This window comes from Bacillus rossius, chromosome 2 (assembly GCF_032445375.1).
Source record: "Bacillus rossius redtenbacheri isolate Brsri chromosome 2, Brsri_v3, whole genome shotgun sequence".
NCBI classification, from domain to species: Eukaryota; Metazoa; Arthropoda; class Insecta; order Phasmatodea; family Bacillidae; genus Bacillus; species Bacillus rossius.
The window spans coordinates 28,331,966-28,352,315 of NC_086331.1; the positions used below are offsets into that span (position 1 = coordinate 28,331,966).

A 20,350-nucleotide genomic window follows, 5' to 3' on the forward strand; every position below is an offset into this window, starting at 1 on the left:
GGAATAAAACACCAGTATCGCAAAATATAGTTTAGCAGGTGGGACTGTATTCTAGTTCACAATACCGAGAAAAAAACAACACACATATATATATACTAGCTGCCCGACCCGGCTTCGCACGGTTGTATTTATGGGGGGAAAAATGAGACCAAATCTCCTATTTACAGTTATAATAAATGAAATAAAATTAAAATTAATTAATTTTGACAAAAACTTAATACAATGCTTTGTAATGTACCGAAGAAAAAACGAATAGCACCGATGGTTTCCCGACTCTCGAGCACGCAACGTTGTCATGGAGACGAAGTACCCACTGTTTCCCGGGCTTAAACACCAATCAACATTGATAATCAGTTTATTATTAATTATAAATTATTAAGACTATTAATCGAAATAAAAACTACCCTATCTCTCAAGTTGGAAACAATTACACATAAATGCCAATTTTCATCGAAATCGGTTGACTTGGTAAAGAGTTCACTGGACCTTTTTAGAAATCAGATGTAGTTAGTAATTGTCTTCTTAATTTGAATAATTTATATCACTTTCAAATCCCGACCGACTTTGTTCTACCAGTGTATAGTTATTTACCTGTATATATCTAAAAATTTGTGGTCTGTATTTAATGAGTGATGAGGACTACACTAACAATGAAATAGTCGTTGCCATGGAGACGAATGAAGCATCAACAATGCTACAGCCGTTGCCGTGGTGATTTTCTGCCAACTCATACATACATCACATTAGAAAACTCTAAAATTATCAGATTAAGACCATTAATCGAAATAAAAACTATCCTATCTCTCAAGTTGGAAAAAATTACACATAAATGCCAATTTTCATCGAAATCGGTTAAGTGGTTTAGGAGTCCATTGAAGACAAACATTGTGACACGAGATTTATATATATTAAGATTTATATATATTAAGATATATTTAGTTAAACCATTTATAACTCAAGAACGGCTGAACCAATTTTAATGATCTCTTATTTGTTATATTCGTCTCCACCCCGAATAAAAGAATAACTATTAAAATATTGATAAAATTCACAGGAAAAAAATATTTTAAAATATATTAGGTTTGGAACTCCGCTATATTCTGCAATTGACAGCTCATATCACGCAGTTTGGCGATAGACATACAAAGTTACAGACGTACAAACTGTGAGTGTTATTTCTCTATGTCTGCCAAACAATGGCTGTGAAGCTATTCTAAAGAATAAAGTAGAGAGAGTAAGAAAAACTATAGCTCTAAACCACTTGTCGTAGCCATGTTTGGGACAATTGTTTTTACCAATTTTGTAATTTATTATTTACTTTTATCATTAAAATTAATTAAAATGAATCACCCAATCACATTAACACTACAGCACTACCACAGAAAAAAATAATAAAAAAGATTCACAACACAGAATGTATGAGAAACTCTCGGAAAATTCCAGTGCCGCTGCCTGTCAGTATATAAGCTGTAAGTCGCTAAATTGTAATTTTTTTTTGTTTCATGCTGTCTATGATTTTTTTTGTAAAAAAGTATATAAAGGTTACCGGTCAATTTGTTTGTTTTGTGCGAGTGTTTTTAATAAATCTTATTATGCGAGTATTATTATTAATAATGCTATGAAAAAGAAGAGCTAATCTTTCCCAACAAAGCCGTAATGTAATTAGGCTTCGGAACATTGCTAATCAATCCACTGAAGAACGAGAAATCGCAAGAGAAGAGCGCCGCATTAGTATGGCCCGACTTCGTGCTTTTCAAACACAAGAGCGGATTGATTTCATTTCCTCTTAATTTTTGCAATTTCGTCTCATCGAAAGACGAGCTCATTAACAAAGTATTCCCGAATATCATTGCTAACCACAAAAATAACAAATGGTTGCGTGAGCGAGCAATTTTGGCGGCTGAGAACAACGATGTGGATGACTTTAACTTCGTAATTCAGAGTCAAATCGTTGGTACTCTGCATTCATTCAAATATATTGACTGTGCACACCTAAAATAAGGAATATCTTGCTAAGCAGAACACATATGTATATTGGCTTTTCTGCATGTAAAATTAGGGATTTTGTGTCAATAACTAGATGTTTCAACTGTCAGAATTACGGACACCCCGCACATAAATGTAAAAGCAAAACTATCTGCTCTATATGTGGACTTGATGGGCATAAGTATACAGAATGTAGTAAGAAAAATGAAGGAAATAAGTGTGCAAATTGCAGACGAGAGAATAAACCACACGAGCATAGGGTAGATAGCACTGATTGCCCTGCCTATAAGAGAGCTTACGAAAGAGAAATAGAAAGAACTAATTATGGTGAAATATGAAAATAACATAAAAATAGGGCAATTAAACGCACAACGTTCAGCTGTTGTCAGTGCTGAATTAAATAAGATTGCAGAAAAAATGAAGCTTGATGTGATCTTATTACAAGAACCCTATGTATTACGTGGGCAAGTTGCAGGAATCCATGGTTTAATATATGCAATAGGAGATAATCCGAAATCGGCAATTTGGATTAGAAATGAAACTCTAACTACGATGTTACTCTCCGGCATTTCTAATGAACATCATGTTTGCATGATCATGCAGATGAGGATGATGAAAATATACGTTATCTCATCCTATTTTCAATTCTCAGATCCTATTGAAGTACATATTGATAAGCTTAATTCAATATTGGATACAATTGGACATGAAAATATAATAATTGGTGCAGACACAAATGCAAAATCTTCTTTTTGGAATTCACCAGTGAATGACGAAAAAGGTGAGATCATGAACGTTTTTATCATGGAAAGAGATCTATATGTTATTAATGATGATCCATTAACAGGAACATATCTATCACCAGCAACTAATACTGAGACTTTCATTGATGTGACATTGACTGATAACAACATGAAAGAAAGAGTCAATGAATGGAAGATTCATCTGGACAGTTCAAGTGACCACAGATTGATGACTTATGAAATCCAATTGCAAAGAACTGAGATGCCTCCCATAATAATAAGTCCACGGTACATACATAAGAACGCGGATTGGAAGAAGTTTGATGAATTAATAACAAGCAAAATAAATGAATTATCACATGAAGAAGATGTATATAACTCCGCAGAAGCACTCGCCATGAGATTAACAATTATATTACAGAATATCTGTGAGAAATGCTTTAGGAAACAAACGAAAATTATTCCTGGAAATCCCTGGTGGGATGTTGAATTAGAAGAAACTAGAAGAGATCTGGAAAGACTAAGAAGAATCATGAAGAGAGCGGCAAATGGATTTTATAAACTTTTAATTTTACAACAGTACAGAATAAGGAGAAAGAAATATAAGAAAGATATTTTATTAAAGAAGAAGGTATACTGGGAAAAACTTGTCCTTAACAAGGGGAATATGGACCCTTGGGGATATGTGTACAAGGTGATGGCTGGCAAAGTACGAAGTTCTTTTGAAATCCCTGGGATGATGATGGCAAATAGACAAATTACTGACATTACAGAAAATTTGGAAACTATTCTACATGATTTACTACCTAATGACAACCCAGATGAAGATACGAATATTCAAAAGATGAAGAGAGAAGCGATGAAAGAACTGCCTGATACAGAAGACACAGTTTCTTTCACCATCCAAGAGCTTGACAAGATCATTAAAGAGTTAAAACCACGAAAAGCACCAGGTAAAGATAATATAACAACTGAGTTAATTTGGCGAGCTTACCCTCGAATCAAGGAAGTACTGTTACATCTGTATAATTTATGCTTATCTTCAGGAACATTTCCAAAAATATGGAAGGAAGGAGTTCTCAAAATCATATACAAGGGAAATGCTAAGGACCCGAAATTAACTAAGTCATACCGGCCTTTAACTATGCTGCCTAACATGGGAAAAATTTATGAGCGGCTCATTAATGCAAGACTAACAGCTTATTTGGAAGTAATACAGGGAATAGATAAACAGCAGTATGGCTTCAGAAGAGGGTATAGTACAGAAAAAGCGCTATACGATGTAAATCAATATATTAAAAACCTACAAGAAAAATATGTGCTTGGAGTGACGATAGATATAGCAGGAGCATTCGACCACGCTTGGTGGCCTCAAGTATTATGGCGCTTAAAGAATCTTAACACACCTAAGAACCTGTATGCCGCCATAAGGGGCTTTCTGCAAGATAGAAAGTGTGAATGTCGATTGGGCCACATAGTTGTGGAAAAGAAGCTCTCCATGGGCTGTCCTCAGGGTTCAGTCCTTGGTCCGCTACTATGGAATATAATATTTGATGAGCTTCTGAAAATTGAGTTACCAGTAAATAACATTATATATGGCTATGCAGATGATGGCTTGCTCATTATACCCGCTACTTCACGCTACGAATTAGAGCAGACAGCAGAAATTATTCTACGCTCTATCAACACCTGGGCAAGCAGTGTCCGACTTCTTATATCATCTGAAAAAACTGAAGGCGTATTACTAAAGGGAAAATTACATAAAGACAGACCACCTTTAATAAGATTTCAAGAACGAATAGTGAAGATAAAACAAAAAGTTAAGTATCTAGGGGTACAAATCACAACGGGAACAGGATACCAAGAACACATACAAGAAGCATCACAAAAGGCCCTACTGTTAATGCAAAAAATAAGGAGTCATAAACCTACAAATGTAGGATTGAGCACTAATACTATGACAACACTGTACAATGGAGTATACCTGGGCATACTTACCTATGCTTGCTCAGTCTGGTATGAACTACTACGCAATTCACATGTAAGAAGAAGGTTAAACTCATCCCAACGAACAGCTCTAATTGCTGTAACAAAAAGCTACAGAACTACGTCTTTAGAAGCACTGCAGGTTATCGCTGGAGCCTTACCTATAGACCTACTAATACAAGAAAGAGCAAAAGTTGTGATATTAAAGATGAACAAGGAATACACTGCTTCAAAATATCGCAGAATTCACATAGAAAATATTGAAATCTGGCAAGAAAGGTGGCGAAACTCTGACAAGGGAAGGCATACACACAATATATTCCCTTCAATAGAAGAACGGATGAAATTTTCATGGATAAGTACTGACCACTACACTTCACAATTCCTAACAGGTCACGGGAATTTTAAACACAAATTAAACTCTTTTAACTTAGTGGAAAGCCCTATGTGCCCTGTGTGCATGGAAGAAGACACAGTAGAGCATGTTCTAAATGATTGCGTTAAAATAGAAGACATACGAAACAAGTACACAAGGAAGATGGCTATGGAGGATGTTGATATTAAGGATATTAATCAAATTGTGAGAGATAAGAAGACTTATGACATATGGAGAAATTACACCTTTGAAGTATCCAAGAGACTGGAGCGTTTCGATAGTTGGATGCACGAACAATCTCTGATGGAAGATCTGCTTTCCGATACGGAATAACTTACTACAGAAAAATAAAATAACTCTTTGAATCTCCTACACAAGTTTCTTTGGCTGTTCTTCTTGTGTATAGTGTAATCGAACAGTCGGAATATTATATCAAATTAGATAAATGAACTGAAAAGAATTAATTAAGAATAAGAGAATTAAAAATATACACCAGATCTCTCTTTGAAAATAAGAATAAGAATTATGACAGAATAACGCCCTGGAAACCTGTATAAGCAAGCTAAAAGGATATGAATTATTATATAATATAAACTGTATTATATTATATAATATATATATATATGTGTGTTAAAAATATAATCATGTGTGCAATAAATATAAATAAACTACTCTTGCAAACCTTATAAAAAGGATTATATCCAGAGTAGTCTTTAAGTAAACATACATAATCTATAATATGATTATTTTCTATAAAGCTACAAGATAATCTGTGTAACAAACGAAGATGCAGCAACCAACTATCCAATTGAATTTTTAACTCCTTGAATATGCCTGGCTTACTACCGCACAATTTACAACTGAAGGTTGGCTCGGTAGTCATCATGCTTCTAAATCTAAACCAACCAAAACTATGCAATAGAATGCGTTTGGTGATAAGAAAACTGATGATCAATGTGATTCACGCGATGATACTGAAAGGGAAATTCAAAGGTGAGGAAGTTCTCATTCCGAGAATTCCGATGATCCCAACCGATACGCCCTTTGAGTTTAAACAAAGTCAATTTCCGATTCGTCTTGCATTCGCCATGACGATTAATAAATCACAAGGCCAATCCTTAAGGCCTTTTCACAATACCGCGATGCGACGCGATCTGGCGACGATATGTAGCGAAGGCAGCTAGTGCACTTCATAATAGCGCGACGCGATCGCCATGCAGCTGGCGAAAAAAAAAAAAAACGAACCAGCCTGCACTCTGCTGGGGATATTTTGCAACATGGTTGTAAACAAAAGTTCTTGGTGGTAATATTCAGATTGTTGTTATTATATTTGTACACTGACTGACTGGTAGAAGCATTTAATTATGGATAGGAATCGCGAAGCCCATAATATATTTCTAACCAAGCATTATTTTTCTCCGTCTGATTACAATATTTGTTAGGTACTAGAAACATCGTACAAACACGGCTTTTTCTGAACATCAATCAGACGCTCTTCAAAACTAATTTCAATTGAACAAAATCCACATTACTTAGATGCATCAATACATCGTTTCTTAACCCTTGTTTTCAGTTCTTCTTCTTTACCACAATCTTGTTTCTGATTGGCTGTTATTTCTGACGTCATCAGCGACATCGCCGAAGCGACGAAACAGCCTCGTCGCCAAGTGAGCTGTCGCGCATCGCGGGCGATGTAGTTGTGATTGGCTGGTTTGGTATGACGTCACGTCGCGTCGCGTCGCGTCGTGTCGCGTCGCGGTATTGTGAAAAGGGCTTTAGTGTTTGTGGTCTGAATCTAGAAAATGCATGTTATCTCATGGTCAATTGTACGTGGCATGTTCACATGTCTGCAAACCATCCGCTTTATTTGTTCTTGCGCCTGATAACAAAACAAAAAATGACGTATATCGCAAGGTGCTTCACTGAAGAGACTCAACCTGAGTGCAACCCATGCAGCAAAATACATAGCTTCAAATAAAGCAAATGTATTGCTGACATGCAATTTAAATACTCGATTTTTGTACTTTTATTGAATTTTTAGTATTCAATTTATTACGTTAATAAAATCCTAAATTAAGTTTAGCTAAAAGTTAACACGATATTCATTGACTGTTAAGGCCTTTTCACAATACCGCGATGCGACGCGATCTGGCGACGCGATGTAGCGAAGGCAGCGACGTAAATATATGTCGCCAGCTAGTGCACTTCATAATAGCGCGACGCGATCGCCATGCAGCTGGCGAAAAAAACCGAACCAGCCTGCACTCTGCTGGGGATATTTTACAACATGGTTGTAAACAAAAGTTTTGGGCGGTAATATTCAGATTGTTATTATATTTGTACACTGACTGCCTGGTAGAAGCATTTTGTACACTGACTGACTGGTAGAAGCATTTAATTATGGATATGAATCGCGAAGCCCATAATATATTTCTAACCAAGCATTATTTTTCTCCGTCTAATTACAATATTTGTTATGTACTAGAAACATCGTACAAACACGGCTTTTTCTGAACTTCATCAATCAGACGCTCTTCAAAACTCATTTCAATTGAACAAAATCCACGTGTTGTTTACTAACATTACTTAGATGCATTAATACATCGTTTCTTAACTCTTGTTTTCAGTTCTTCTTCTTTACCACAATCTTGTTTCTGATTGGCTGTTATTTCTGACGTCATCAGCGACATCGCCGAAGCGACGAAACAGCCTCGTCGCCAAGTGAGCTGTCGCGCATCGCGGGCGATGTAGTTGTGATTGGCTGGTTTGGTATGACGTCACGTCACATCGCGCCGCGTCGCGTCGCATCGCGGTATTGTGAAAAGGGCTTTAGGTGGTACGAAGTTTGCCGGGTCAGCTAATATTATATAAAATAGTCTCGCTTTTAGTAAATTAAATACTGATATCGCAAAATATATTTTACCGGGTGGGGCTGTATTCTAGTTCATGATACCAAGAAAATATTGTATCGAAAGGTCTCACTTTCAAAAAATTAAAAACTGGTACCTACTGCAAAACAGAGTAGATCGAGTGGAACTGTACTCTACCTCACGATACAGAGAAATATAACAGACATGTATGAAGGACGCTACGTACCTGCTATATTGGAGAAAATTTTCTAAGTGGGTTAAATAAAATTTGTTTTGTGACAGAGATCATGAAAAATCACACTTTATAGCATATTAGAACCCCTGGTTAAACATGTACGATAGTTCGCACTATAAATTTAATTTAAATCGATAGTAGAGACATGTATGAAGGACTTACGTACCTAAACACATGAACACATCAGTCTTATGCAGTCTGTTAGGAAACATTGAGTGTATGTTTTATTTACTGAACAGCTGTTATGGATGTATACATTGTTTTGTATGTAGATAACCAGTACCATTTTATTAGAAACTTATTGAGTTCAAGCATATTGTATGATAGTTATTTTAGATTTGGTAATGTTTAACATTCTTAAATGTGAACTGAGCCAAACTTATACATACTCTAAATTTGAGGCCTGCTTGTATTTAAAATAAACTAGTACATTCTAAATTCCATTCTGTTGTTTACACATAGACTAAATAAAAAATATGTTTAGTATTAATTTTTAAAATCCTGAATGATTCTAATATGCTGGTATATTATTTATTTATATTAAATTATAGAAGTAATTTTGTACTTGTGTAATTTGTGTAGCTGCTTCTTGCTTGTGAGAATTTGGAATTATAGTTTCATGGTCTTAACAGGGAAGAATATTTGCAAATCCATACAAAATAAGTAGGGTAATAAATCAAAAGTGTATTTTTTTTTGCTATCACAAACTTCTTAAAAACTATTTGTTCAATCATTTTTCTGTGAACTCTACAGGTTAATAAAAAACTGCAATGAGACAAACTGGTCTCCTAGCACAAAAATGTTAAGACATCTTAAGACCAATTTAACAATGTTCATGTATGACTTTTAAATGAAAATAAATTGTATGTCTTGAAATGTTATTGTTAATGTCATTTAAATTGTTAGAATGTTTTAGTTAAAGACTTTAAGATAGACTGTTGTTATAAAATAAGTCCTTTATGAAATATTTGCTCACATTTCTTCAGTGAACTACGGAGAGGATATTAGTATTGACTGTAGCTATGTAATTGAGTGGTACGAGGATATATACTGATGACTGGATGTTTCATTTCGTAGGGCCAAACGCTTTGTAGCTTTGAAAGTAGTGAAGAGTGCAGCCCACTACACTGAGACTGCTCTAGATGAAATTAAATTGCTCAAATCTGTAAGTATCAGTATGCATAAAAAATGTATGTATACATACACACAGAATTTCTAGTTTAGTTTTGTTGCCACTTGCAAGGATTATTTCCATAATTTTATTCATGTAAATATCCTCCATGCTATATTATAATAGTATTGCCCTTAAATGGTGAGTGTTTATTAGGTGGAATGTAATGAATACCACAAGCTGATTCTGAAAATAATAGAGATGTAAAGTGGTAGAAACTACTTACGACAGTTCATCACTACTCATTGAACTTGTACATGTAGATTCTCACAACTTGCACAGATTTAGCCACAATAATTCATGCATGAATATTTCATGAAATTAGAAGATATATTAATTAAAGGTGTTAGTGAAAGTGTTGTAACTTTATTACATGATTGTTGTTATTTGTAACAGCATATGAGGCACATAGTTGTGTAATTTTTTGTTTTAAACTATTTTTGCACATGTTTGCTGCTATTATTTGATTTACCTTGCTTTTGAGTTTTAATCTGTTGTGACCTCTGTGGTCTTTCAAATACAAGGCACATTGCATAGTTTTTCTCATCTAGGAGTCTGGACAATGAGGGGTATTCTATCATGGTATGAACTCTGTAGTATAACCCTATAACCCTTTTGTTTATCAAATAGTGAGTGCTAGTAAATTTATTAAATTCTTTTCTCAATTCCCAATGACATGGTTGGTCTGTTGGTTTGAGGGTCAAGTATGAGTAGATTGGTGATGACTTGGGACTTCTTATTTTGGCATCTTGATGTTGCTTTTTTGCATCTACATTTAAAACCTTTAGAAGTATTACAAATTCATTAGCAACAGTTGAGTTACATATGTGGAGCTATGCGATGGGTGATGTTCTTGGCGGTATTATGTTGTGTTCTCTGATATGCACACTGTGTTAAGAAAGTGTTTACCTCGCTGGATTTAGGGAGTTAGCAAGTTTTCCAGCCTGAGCCTCTGTGAAGACACTGCATGCATATAATACTTTCAACGGGAACTCTACAATCCTCCTTGCTCCATGCCACCTTAACCCTGGTGAAATCTTGTTGACTGAGATGGTCAACTGTGAGCAGAAGGGTCTCTCTGTATTGTGGGGTGGATCATCTTTTAATGTTGAGGGCATTTTTAAAGGGGACACGTGCAATTTCAGGATTTGACAGACATTGCAACACAAGAATGATAAAACTACTTAGTTTCAAAATCTGAAGAGACACTTTCTTAATTGTTTAGTAATGTTGAGGGCACACACATTTATGTAGATGACTCTTGCAAGGCTAGTTGGTAGATGACGAGGGAAACAGCTGTGAAGATTAAGTACATAATAACTGCCATAAGTAACTTAAAACACAAAGAGCAAGGGACTTCATAGATGAGAATATACTAAAATAGTTATGGTCAAAAAAAATATTTTTAGTATATATTAACTTGTTTATCACAATGCTGAGTGAAGATTGGTAACAAAATTTCTCTCATAATTCATAATCACATCTTCAAACTATTTTTCTCACCTTTCTCTTCTAAACTTCTTATGACCATTAAATAAATTGTACACTTCCCAATTAAAAAACATAAACACCTCAACTCATCATTCAAAATATAGACTGAAATAACTTTAAGTTGCAAACTACTTGATATTGTGTGTACAGTAGTCACTAGAATGAAACAATCTGACTGAAACTTAACATAAAAATTGTTTCTTGAAGTGAAGTTTTGTTTGGAATTGAACTTCAGAGAGTGCACAGTAGATATATTGGCCAAGTTGGTCAAAATGTCGAATAATTGTTTGTGTTCTCAAGATTTGCTGTTGCTGCTATCATAAAACTCTGAAAGTGGCAAATCACTGTATACAAAAACTGTTTTTCATACATAATTTTATTTTCTGTGAATGATATTTTTCAACTTAATCTTAAAATAACCTTGTCGATGATGTATTTGTATTGCTCGTAGGTGGGAAATGTGAATATTTCTAGTCTTACACATGTGGCTCGGAAAATAATTATTCTATGAGATCGCAGTACAGAATAAAATCTCATAAATTTTGTTCATAAATCCATGCACTGTTTGCAAGGTGTTTATAAGGCGGCCATTTCTATGCACAATGGTGTTTGCTGTTTGGCTATCAAAAAGAGTATGAAATCCTTATTAGGTAAGTGTTAGGTATCAGGAAAAAATTTTTCTTTGTCACCATAATTGTTTCCTGCCATTAAATTAAGTTATTGTGTTGTTTTTTGTGAGCTATAATTTATTTCACTTTAAATGAACGTACTGAAAGCTGTTATTATGAATATTAATGGATTGAATTCTTCTGTTGCAGGTAAGAGAGACTGATGTGAATGACCCCAAACGGGACAAAACTGTCCAGTTGCTGGATGACTTCAAAATCAGTGGTGTGAATGGAACTCATGTTTGTATGGTGTTTGAAGTCCTAGGCCATAATTTATTGAAACTAATCATTCGAAGTAACTATCAGGGTATTCCACTCCAAAATGTAAAATCTATAATCCGTCAAGTAAGTATTATAAATTTAATGGTTTCAACTTGTGTAGTGATACATGTTAAGCTAAAAAAAAAGTAAAATGGTAGTTGTTTCTGTTGTGTATGCTAACAGTTAAATATATTGTACATGTCTAAGCAAACATAATGCACGAGTGCTGAAATGTACTTTGATATAATAGGATACATTAATGTATGAAGTACAAAAAATATTAATAAAATAAAATAAAATACTATGATACGAATCTCTTCAGATTTTGACTTTTATTTTTAACAAATGAAGTTAGGTGTTAAGATGGCAAGACAGTGTATCAACATTTTAAAGGACACAAATTTAATGAAATGATTGGTTCATCCTAAATTTTGCTTTCCAAATTTTCCATAAATCAGGTCAAGCAAATTTTGGGATATTTTCATATTCTAGACTATAGCCAATTCCTTCCTTGCTATCTCTGATTTTTGTTGTGTGTTACCATCTCTAATAAACTCTTTGACGATGAAAGGCATGCAATAAGATTGGTGCTCTGCCATAGTTCTACAATACATGAGTTTAATTTTCAAAGTTTTTCATACGTGAGTTATAATAGATACATGAAAAAAAAAAATTTTCATACGTTCATTGTTTTCCCTGGCAATTATTATATTGTTTGCCAAGTTTGAGAGAGTTGTTAAATACCATAAACAAAGTGTTCTCTATGATTACAGCGATGTAACACTCCAACACTGGAAGATATAAAGGAATAATAGAAAGTGTAGGGCCTGGTGAATTCTTCCAACCATGAAAACAAGTCAAAATCACAACCTCTCAATGCCTTGGCTATCTTGGGTGGACTTTTTTATATTAGAAGCTAGGTGTATTTTCAGTAGGAAATGTAAATTTTTTTGCATATAACCTTACCAACTCGGTGTGCTAAAGGAAATGGCAATAATATGCTGCATTGACAATTTCATGCTGAATACAGCAAGACAAATCATGACACATTCATAGTGTTATGCCCATAGTAGCATGACCTTCACATTACAGGTTTATGTAAAACTCTCTTTGGAACATAGCTATTGTGGGAAATGCTAGTTATTAGACTGTTGCTTGTTTGGACCCACAGGTCTCATCAGTGGTGACAATATGCTGCAAAAATGTGTATCTTTTTCTGTTGTGGATCAAAATCTTTGTAGGCCATTCCAAGAATGTACATAATGTTATCAAAGCTTATGTGAAGCTAGTGGCAGCAATTTTTTTACCGTATGACATTTACTTGATAAGCAATGCATAAAGTGGAAGCTGGAATACATTGGTGTATTAGTATCATACATGTAGGTAATCCATTCCTGAAGACCTGATAGTGGTAGTTAGCCCTCCTTCCATTAGACTTTCAATGACTTTTCAAGAATTATCTATGTGGTGTTAGTCTCGGTCGTCAGTGGGCATAATAAAGAGCAATCTAAACGAAAGACAATTTTCAATCCATGCTCGCGTTTGGTGGTGAAGCTTCATACCGATGACGCGTTGTCCCTATGACGGGTAAAAAGAGAACCATGATGCCCTGCTGTTATCAGTCCTGAGCGTGGAACTATAGACCCTTTCCTGTGCAACAACAGCATTTTTGCCACCCATCCCCCCCTACGTGTATGCACTGTAGAAACTAATTTCTGTGGTGCAAAAATTAACTGGCTACCATCCAAGTCTGGTGTATCTCATTGTAGTGTGTTATGGCATCCCCTTCAGCCGATTGTCGGGGACTCCTGAGTTCTGACTCTGCACTGTCCTGTTAACTACGCCAATGACCAGGAACACTGCCCTCACCTTGTGTCCCCATGCTCTTCCGGCTGAGTGTTTGTCTTCAGCCTAAATATCCACAGTCTGGCACTCAACACACACACACACACACACACACACACACACACACACACACATTCATGCACATTCTCTCTCGAGTCCACTACAATATCACCACAATATCCCCAGAATGACAATTTTTAGATGTAAAGTGCCACTAACCTATGCCATGTACTATTATTTATATCATTATAACAAGACTGCAACTCACTCCAGGTAAAAGGTGAGCTAGAGATTACCCTACCAGCTCTTGCAGAGGGTAGTTAGCTGCTGTCGTACAATGTATATTATTTGTGTTTTTTAATGTCCTGAAAGTTGTAGGTTTTGTTCATACTTACATATTAATTTATTAGTGTCATGTTCTCTTGTCTTGTGTTTATTTTTTATTATTGGTTATTTGTGTCTCGTGTATTTTAATAGCAGTGTTCTGTGCCTGTATGTTTAGGCTACAATTTATTGGCTAGAAATTAGAAATGCATGAATGAATAAAGTGACTAAAGAAATATCACTCATTGCAATTTAACACAATCTTTGTTTTTAGCTTGCAAGGATTTATTCATTAACCCAACTGTCATTCAATTTGCAAAAATTTTCATTGAATTGGACTAACTTAATTTGTTTTGACCAAATCATTGGAGCTATCTGCTTTTATTTGACTTTTTATAGGTGCTGGAAGGTTTGGATTATTTGCACTCAAAGTGCAGAATTATTCATACCGATATCAAACCAGAAAACATCCTTCTGTGTGTTGAAGAAAGCTACGTGCGAAAACTGGCGTCCGAAGCCACCCAGTGGCACAAAATGGGACTCAAACTTCCTGGTTCTCTTGGTGTGTTGACATAGTTACAAACTATATTTTTGTAAGCAAGTCATGGATGTGAATCATAATTTGTAGTTAATTTGTAGCTTATTATTTATAAGTTTTATTTATAGATGATGTTTATGTGTTATGGAGAGTAAAACAATATTACGTACTGCAACACCTACACCCGTATTTCCTGTACAAATCGTATGTTTATTGGCCACACAGACCTGGCGGAGACTCCTTAACAGGGTCGTGACGTCTCCCGTGTGTGGAATGAGACTAGAACTGCCCTGCTTGAACCTCCTCAACCCTTCCAGACCTAATCCGCTCTGACTATCGCACACGCTTACTTGAAAGAGTGGGTTCTTAATGGTGTCCTGAACGCCTTATACCAGAAGTCAATGTGTGATAAAGAACCAATTTCAGCTTACTATTGACACCATTTTTTGACATGGTTTTTACACGTTTCTTTCTATAATACTATAAAATGCCTCGCGCATGGATCGGGATACGTAGTTGTAGACTGTCACCCTCGTGGCCGTCAATTTACTCATGCGGTCATTTCACAGTCGCTTTAAAAGGGTTAAAAATGATTATTTAAACAGTGTGCCTCCTGAGGCAGGCCGTGAGAATGATGATAAAGTGATTTAGAGCATTAAATTGAAATAACAGAAGTAAGCAGTCAGTGATGACAAGCAGTGAAGTCCCCGGGGTGCAGATGCTCTACCTTGGGTGGTAATGATTGAAGACAAGGCTGGATATAAGAAAATGGCCACTGAACAGGACTCTTCCCACCTCGTTTATGACTGTTGTGAGATACTGGATCCATGCCGCTGCAAAACTTATGCATTAAATATCATCACATAATTAAAACAAATTATATTATTTAAAAAACCTTTATAATTACTGTATTTAAATATGTCAAGTTTAAAAATGTATAGCCACTCAGGGGTGTGTACTGGAATGTCAGAGTTTGTCTGGAGACAATATAGAAATAATACAGTTGTTTAAAGAAAAGGTCGATAGGCTTAGCTGAATAGAAACAAAATCCTTGGGGAATAAAACAGCATTTTATATTTATTATATTTTAAGGTATTAACAGGAATGTCAAACTACTTTTAACTTCAATCACTCGATCCTCTTCTGGGCCAGTGGCGCGCTTTTTAAAAGCTGCCTCACGTCACATCTATACTAATATTATAAAGCTGAAGAGTTTGTTTGTTTGTTTGTTTGTTTGAACGCGCTAATCTCAGGTACCACTGGTCCGATTTGAAAAATTATTTCAGTGTTGGATAGTACATTTATCGAGGAAGGCTATAGGCTATATTATATTACCAATAACATTAAGGATCCTTACTAAAAGTCCAATTTAGAATCAAATGCGTTGGAGGGGGTTAGATACAACATGCAGTACACGTACGAAGTGTGTGTTGACAATGCCGCAGGCGCTAGAAGTTTATTTCCTATTGCCTATTAACATTGTTGCCTCACACTAGATGCCTTATCATTCTTAATTTCCCCATACAAGTAAAAAACACCCGTGTGATATTAACAACGAAGCAATCAGTACCTTCATAAGAGTTCAATTAGTATTTAAATTGTACTTTTTATCACTTTAAATCGCAAACCTAAACTATTGTTTTTTTTCCTCTCTGTGTTTAATTTGTTTTTTTTTCTTTTACTAGAATTATTTTTATTATTTTTAATTAATTTTCATTTTTCGGACCATCAATAATTTTCCTCTCCCGTTACAATTCTGACAAGGACTTGTATCTATATATCAGTTGTACGTTGCGTGCACGAGTCGGGAAACCATCGGTGCTATTCATTTTATCTCCGGTACTTTATACAGCATTGTAATGAATTTTCATTGAATTTTTTTTTATTTACCATTACTGTAAATGGGAGATGTGGCTTAATTTTTTTCCATTAGTATAGCCGTGCGAAGCCGGGTCGGGCAGCTAGTGTCACATACATAGACAACATAGACAGAGCAGGGGAGATTATGTGTAAGGAGGGAGTTGGTGGCATATCAGGGCTAAAGTGGGCATAGTTCTGGCCAATGTCAGTAGTAAAATTTCTTGCATGTTAACACAAATTTCATGTCAAACCATGTAATTGTCCTTACTATAACTAAAGGCCATATGATACCCCTTCCAGGCTAAACTCAACTTCTTTGTACCATTAGGTTAAAAAAAATAATGACTTTATGTTTCAATTTTTTTTTTAATGTTTTAGCTTTTCAAAATTTTGTAGTCCTCACATATTGTATTACCTTGGTGTTTATGATATTGATGTAAAAAGTGATTTTATCACTATTTGTTTAGTATTTGTAGATTGTAGAATGATTGTACTGTAATGAAATTTGCTGTCACTAGGTATGCCAATAGTAAATTCAAATAAGACAGACATTTTGTAGAAGCAAGATATTTGTGTATGGTATGAAACTTCATTGTAGGTTGTTAGTTTGTTATAGTTAACAAGATAACATTTCAGTTTGTGTAATGTACTGTCTCAATTGCAGCAAATTATATATTATGTCCTAAAGCTCAGTGTAACCAGAAATTTGTTTGGGATGTAACAAATAGTGATAATGTTTTTATAAAAAGTTAGCTTTGGTGTTATTTTTTTTACATATTGGACAACTTACATTGTAACTTTTCTTACTTTTAGAGCTAGAAAAGTTATTGGAAGGTCTGGTTTATTTATTTACCATGTGGGTCCCCTGTGATAATGATCTCACTGAGGCATTTCACTTTTGTAGTGAGGGTAAAAGATGAATTTTGCCATAGTTAGATAGTAAAATGTGATATTGACATACCACTGTGCCGCAGACCATGTGCTTTACACTGAAAATGTGAGATTAAATTATAGATGGCAGTGCCTTACAGCATTCTATAAAAGTGCTTCTCTTAATACAATTATTATTGTAGACTTTGTAAATGGACCAAAATAATATTTAAAAATTTTCAAAAAAAAACGTTTCAACAATAAATTTTGAGTTTTTTTTTTCCCCCAGCTATGGGAAGAAAGTTGTGATATACATTAAAAGAGATGCACTGACGGAAAAGTCAGCTTAGTTAAAAAAATTTTTCCTTTTCTTTGAGAATAAAGATAAATTTTTAAATAAACTCGTATAATTTATTGAATCACTAGAGTAGCCTGAGTGTTACAGAGTGTACTGCACTACAGCGGTACTTTGGTCACTTGGGTAGTTATTTCACTACAATCAGAAATACTGTTGCAATGGACATCTTTCATACAAGAATAATGTAGCATCATAACCATTTTTATGTGCCATGTGTTTGCCATTTTAAAGTTTTGTTGTGTTGGAAATGCCCATGAAATACAATTTTACTAGGCAAGATTTTGAATTACCATTCTTGTTTTACATCCAACAAATTTCATAATCTGTCATGCACATAAAACTTTGATGGAAAGTAAGCCAATGCCATCCAATTTTTATACTTGGTTCCTTTAGTCCTTGGTTCCTGATTGTAATAATACTATTAAACTTTTGACTAACATTAAAGGAGTTGGGTGATAGTTTGTAATAAAGTGACAATTGTTTTAATGCATATTTGTGAGTGAAGCAGTAAAGAAAAATTAATGTTTTTATTTATCATACGTTATAATTTAAAAAATGTTAACATTTTAAGAAAGATGTGATGAATGTCATGATTCCTAACATATATATGGTGCAAGGCTTACCTGCAAGTACATACGTCATGAAACCTTACTTATGACTATTTTTTTTCTTGAATATGTGATAGTAAACCCTCTCGATCGTAACTGAATATAACTTTGACTGTCAGAAGTCTGCTACTTTTGGAATGACTAGTAGCACGCTGTATCGCTACTGACCCGGGACAGAGAGAAGTATGGCAACAATCACTACCACCTATTCCCAGAGACTTGCCATCTCGTCAACTCCCAATTATACAGATTGTGGATAGAAATTAATTTGTATTGTTTGTTGCTAGTTCTATTTGACATCCATCTCACTTGTCAGATGCCATGCTCTTCTTATATTACTAGTTTCAAATAATTGTCTTTACTAAGACTCTGTAATCATGGACGTTTATCCAATTCAAAAGTAGCCTGCAAGCTTGTAATGCACGGACTAACCGGTTGTTGGTACACAGGCAATATTGCAGTTGCACAAATGGGTGTTTCAAGCATAGCTGTTAAGCAGCTTAACTTAAGCAGCACCTTAGAAAAGTCATGTAACCCAGGAACGATCCAGGCCATATGTACTTTCATATGAACTTTTTGTGCTGTTTTGAGGTTCGTTACTTTCTTACAAAAATATTAACGGCCTAGGTAACTGCCCATTTGAAGTAGTTATATTGTCATTGCACTTGTAACTACATAGTAGGTTCCATGTTCTGGCCAACTGTTTCAATATTTCATTAACTTTTATTGATTTTGTTGTTCACAGATTTGCCATGTGGTTACAATTTAAGTATTTTGTTGAATGGCTTTCAGAACTAAATTATCATTGATTGACTTTACATTTAACATTCATTACTTTTTTTTGTGTTTCAGTAAGTACTGCTCCAAAAGAGTACCAGCAAACCCTCGATCCCAACTTAAAGATGTCTCGAAGTAAAAAGAAGAAACTGAAAAAGAAAGCAAAGAAGCAAGCTGAGCTTCTTGAGAAACAAATTCAACAGTTGGAAGAGTTGGATGGTCTCAACAGTTCAAGTGTGATTGCTACGTCTGAAGCAGAGGGTAAAGGAGAAGAGGAGGAGGAGGAAGATGATAATGATGTGGATCTGGAATTGGAAGCAGATAATGAAAGTGATGGACTAAATGGAATGGAAGGGTCGGAAGTAGTACCTGAATTGGCTGATTTCTCATTGGTTCCTCTGAGCTTGCTTCCTCTCAACTCGCTTCTGGGAGAAGCTGACGTTGCTGCTGACTATCCTTCCATTAAAGCTTTACTCTCAGATGCAAGGAAAGATTGTGATGACTCCACCAAGTGCAAACTAAGTAAGTAAAATGTAATGTTATTAGGCTGCATATTTTGTGCCTAACTGTCCCAGATAGACATTTTTCATGTGCAGAAAAAATGTATTTAGCAAGAAAACCATTTTGTGTTTCTAGTTCTGAGATAGTTATAGAAAGATATTGCCATATTAGTACACCTTTTTTTAAAATTGATTTAGTACTTATTATGGAAAATAATCTTATTTATTTACTTATTTAAGATGTATTATTAATAACATATTTTGTTTTATTCACTTGTCAAGTTAAAACTATAAATGTCAAATCATGTGATAGTATTTTCAGTTAGCATGAAATTTTGGAATGAACTTACATTTGTAGGAAATTAGAATTTTTTTGGGTTTAGCTCTTTATCAGCAAAGGTTACCAATTCTCTTTGTATAGATATAGAGAATCGTCGAAGTTTTGCGGAGATGGAACATGCCAACATTCAGCCAGCTAGTTCTCAAAGTGGTTTGCATCTCTCAGAGGCTGAATCATTGCTATTATGCAATGGTCATAATGCTTATGATACAAAAAACCAAAAATCACATGTACCACTAGAGCGCAGTGAGAGCCAAGCGATAACAGAAGTCCACGAGAGTCCACAGAAGACATGTGAGAAAATGGGTAAGTGTGTTCAGCTGTGCACAATATGACAACCTATAAACATGGACTTGTTTATACTGTTTACGACTCTATTAAAAACTACCACAGACATATTTTAATGTGTCCTCTTCAAAACATATTTAAAAGATACAAAATATTAAAATATTGCTTCCATGGTTTATTCTCAAAATATTGGAAATGTTAATTCATAGCAATCATAATGATGTGGAGGTAAAGATTGTTCTTTTTAATTAAGCT

The 20,350-nt window shown here is 34.9% G+C and overlaps 1 protein-coding gene across 4 annotated transcripts in view; it reads left to right on the top strand.

The window, feature by feature from the left end:
* Positions 1-20,350, top strand: part of LOC134529196 (SRSF protein kinase 3-like) — a 270,468-nt gene that overhangs the window by 212,341 nt on the left and 37,777 nt on the right. For all 4 annotated transcript variants that reach the window (XM_063363043.1, XM_063363045.1, XM_063363044.1 and 1 more), the window contains 5 exons: positions 9,274-9,361; positions 11,677-11,871; positions 14,356-14,518; positions 19,043-19,489; positions 19,889-20,113. In XM_063363043.1, the coding sequence (XP_063219113.1) occupies positions 9,274-9,361; positions 11,677-11,871; positions 14,356-14,518; positions 19,043-19,489; positions 19,889-20,113 (1,118 nt within the window). The remainder of the gene's footprint in view (positions 1-9,273; positions 9,362-11,676; positions 11,872-14,355; positions 14,519-19,042; positions 19,490-19,888; positions 20,114-20,350) is intronic.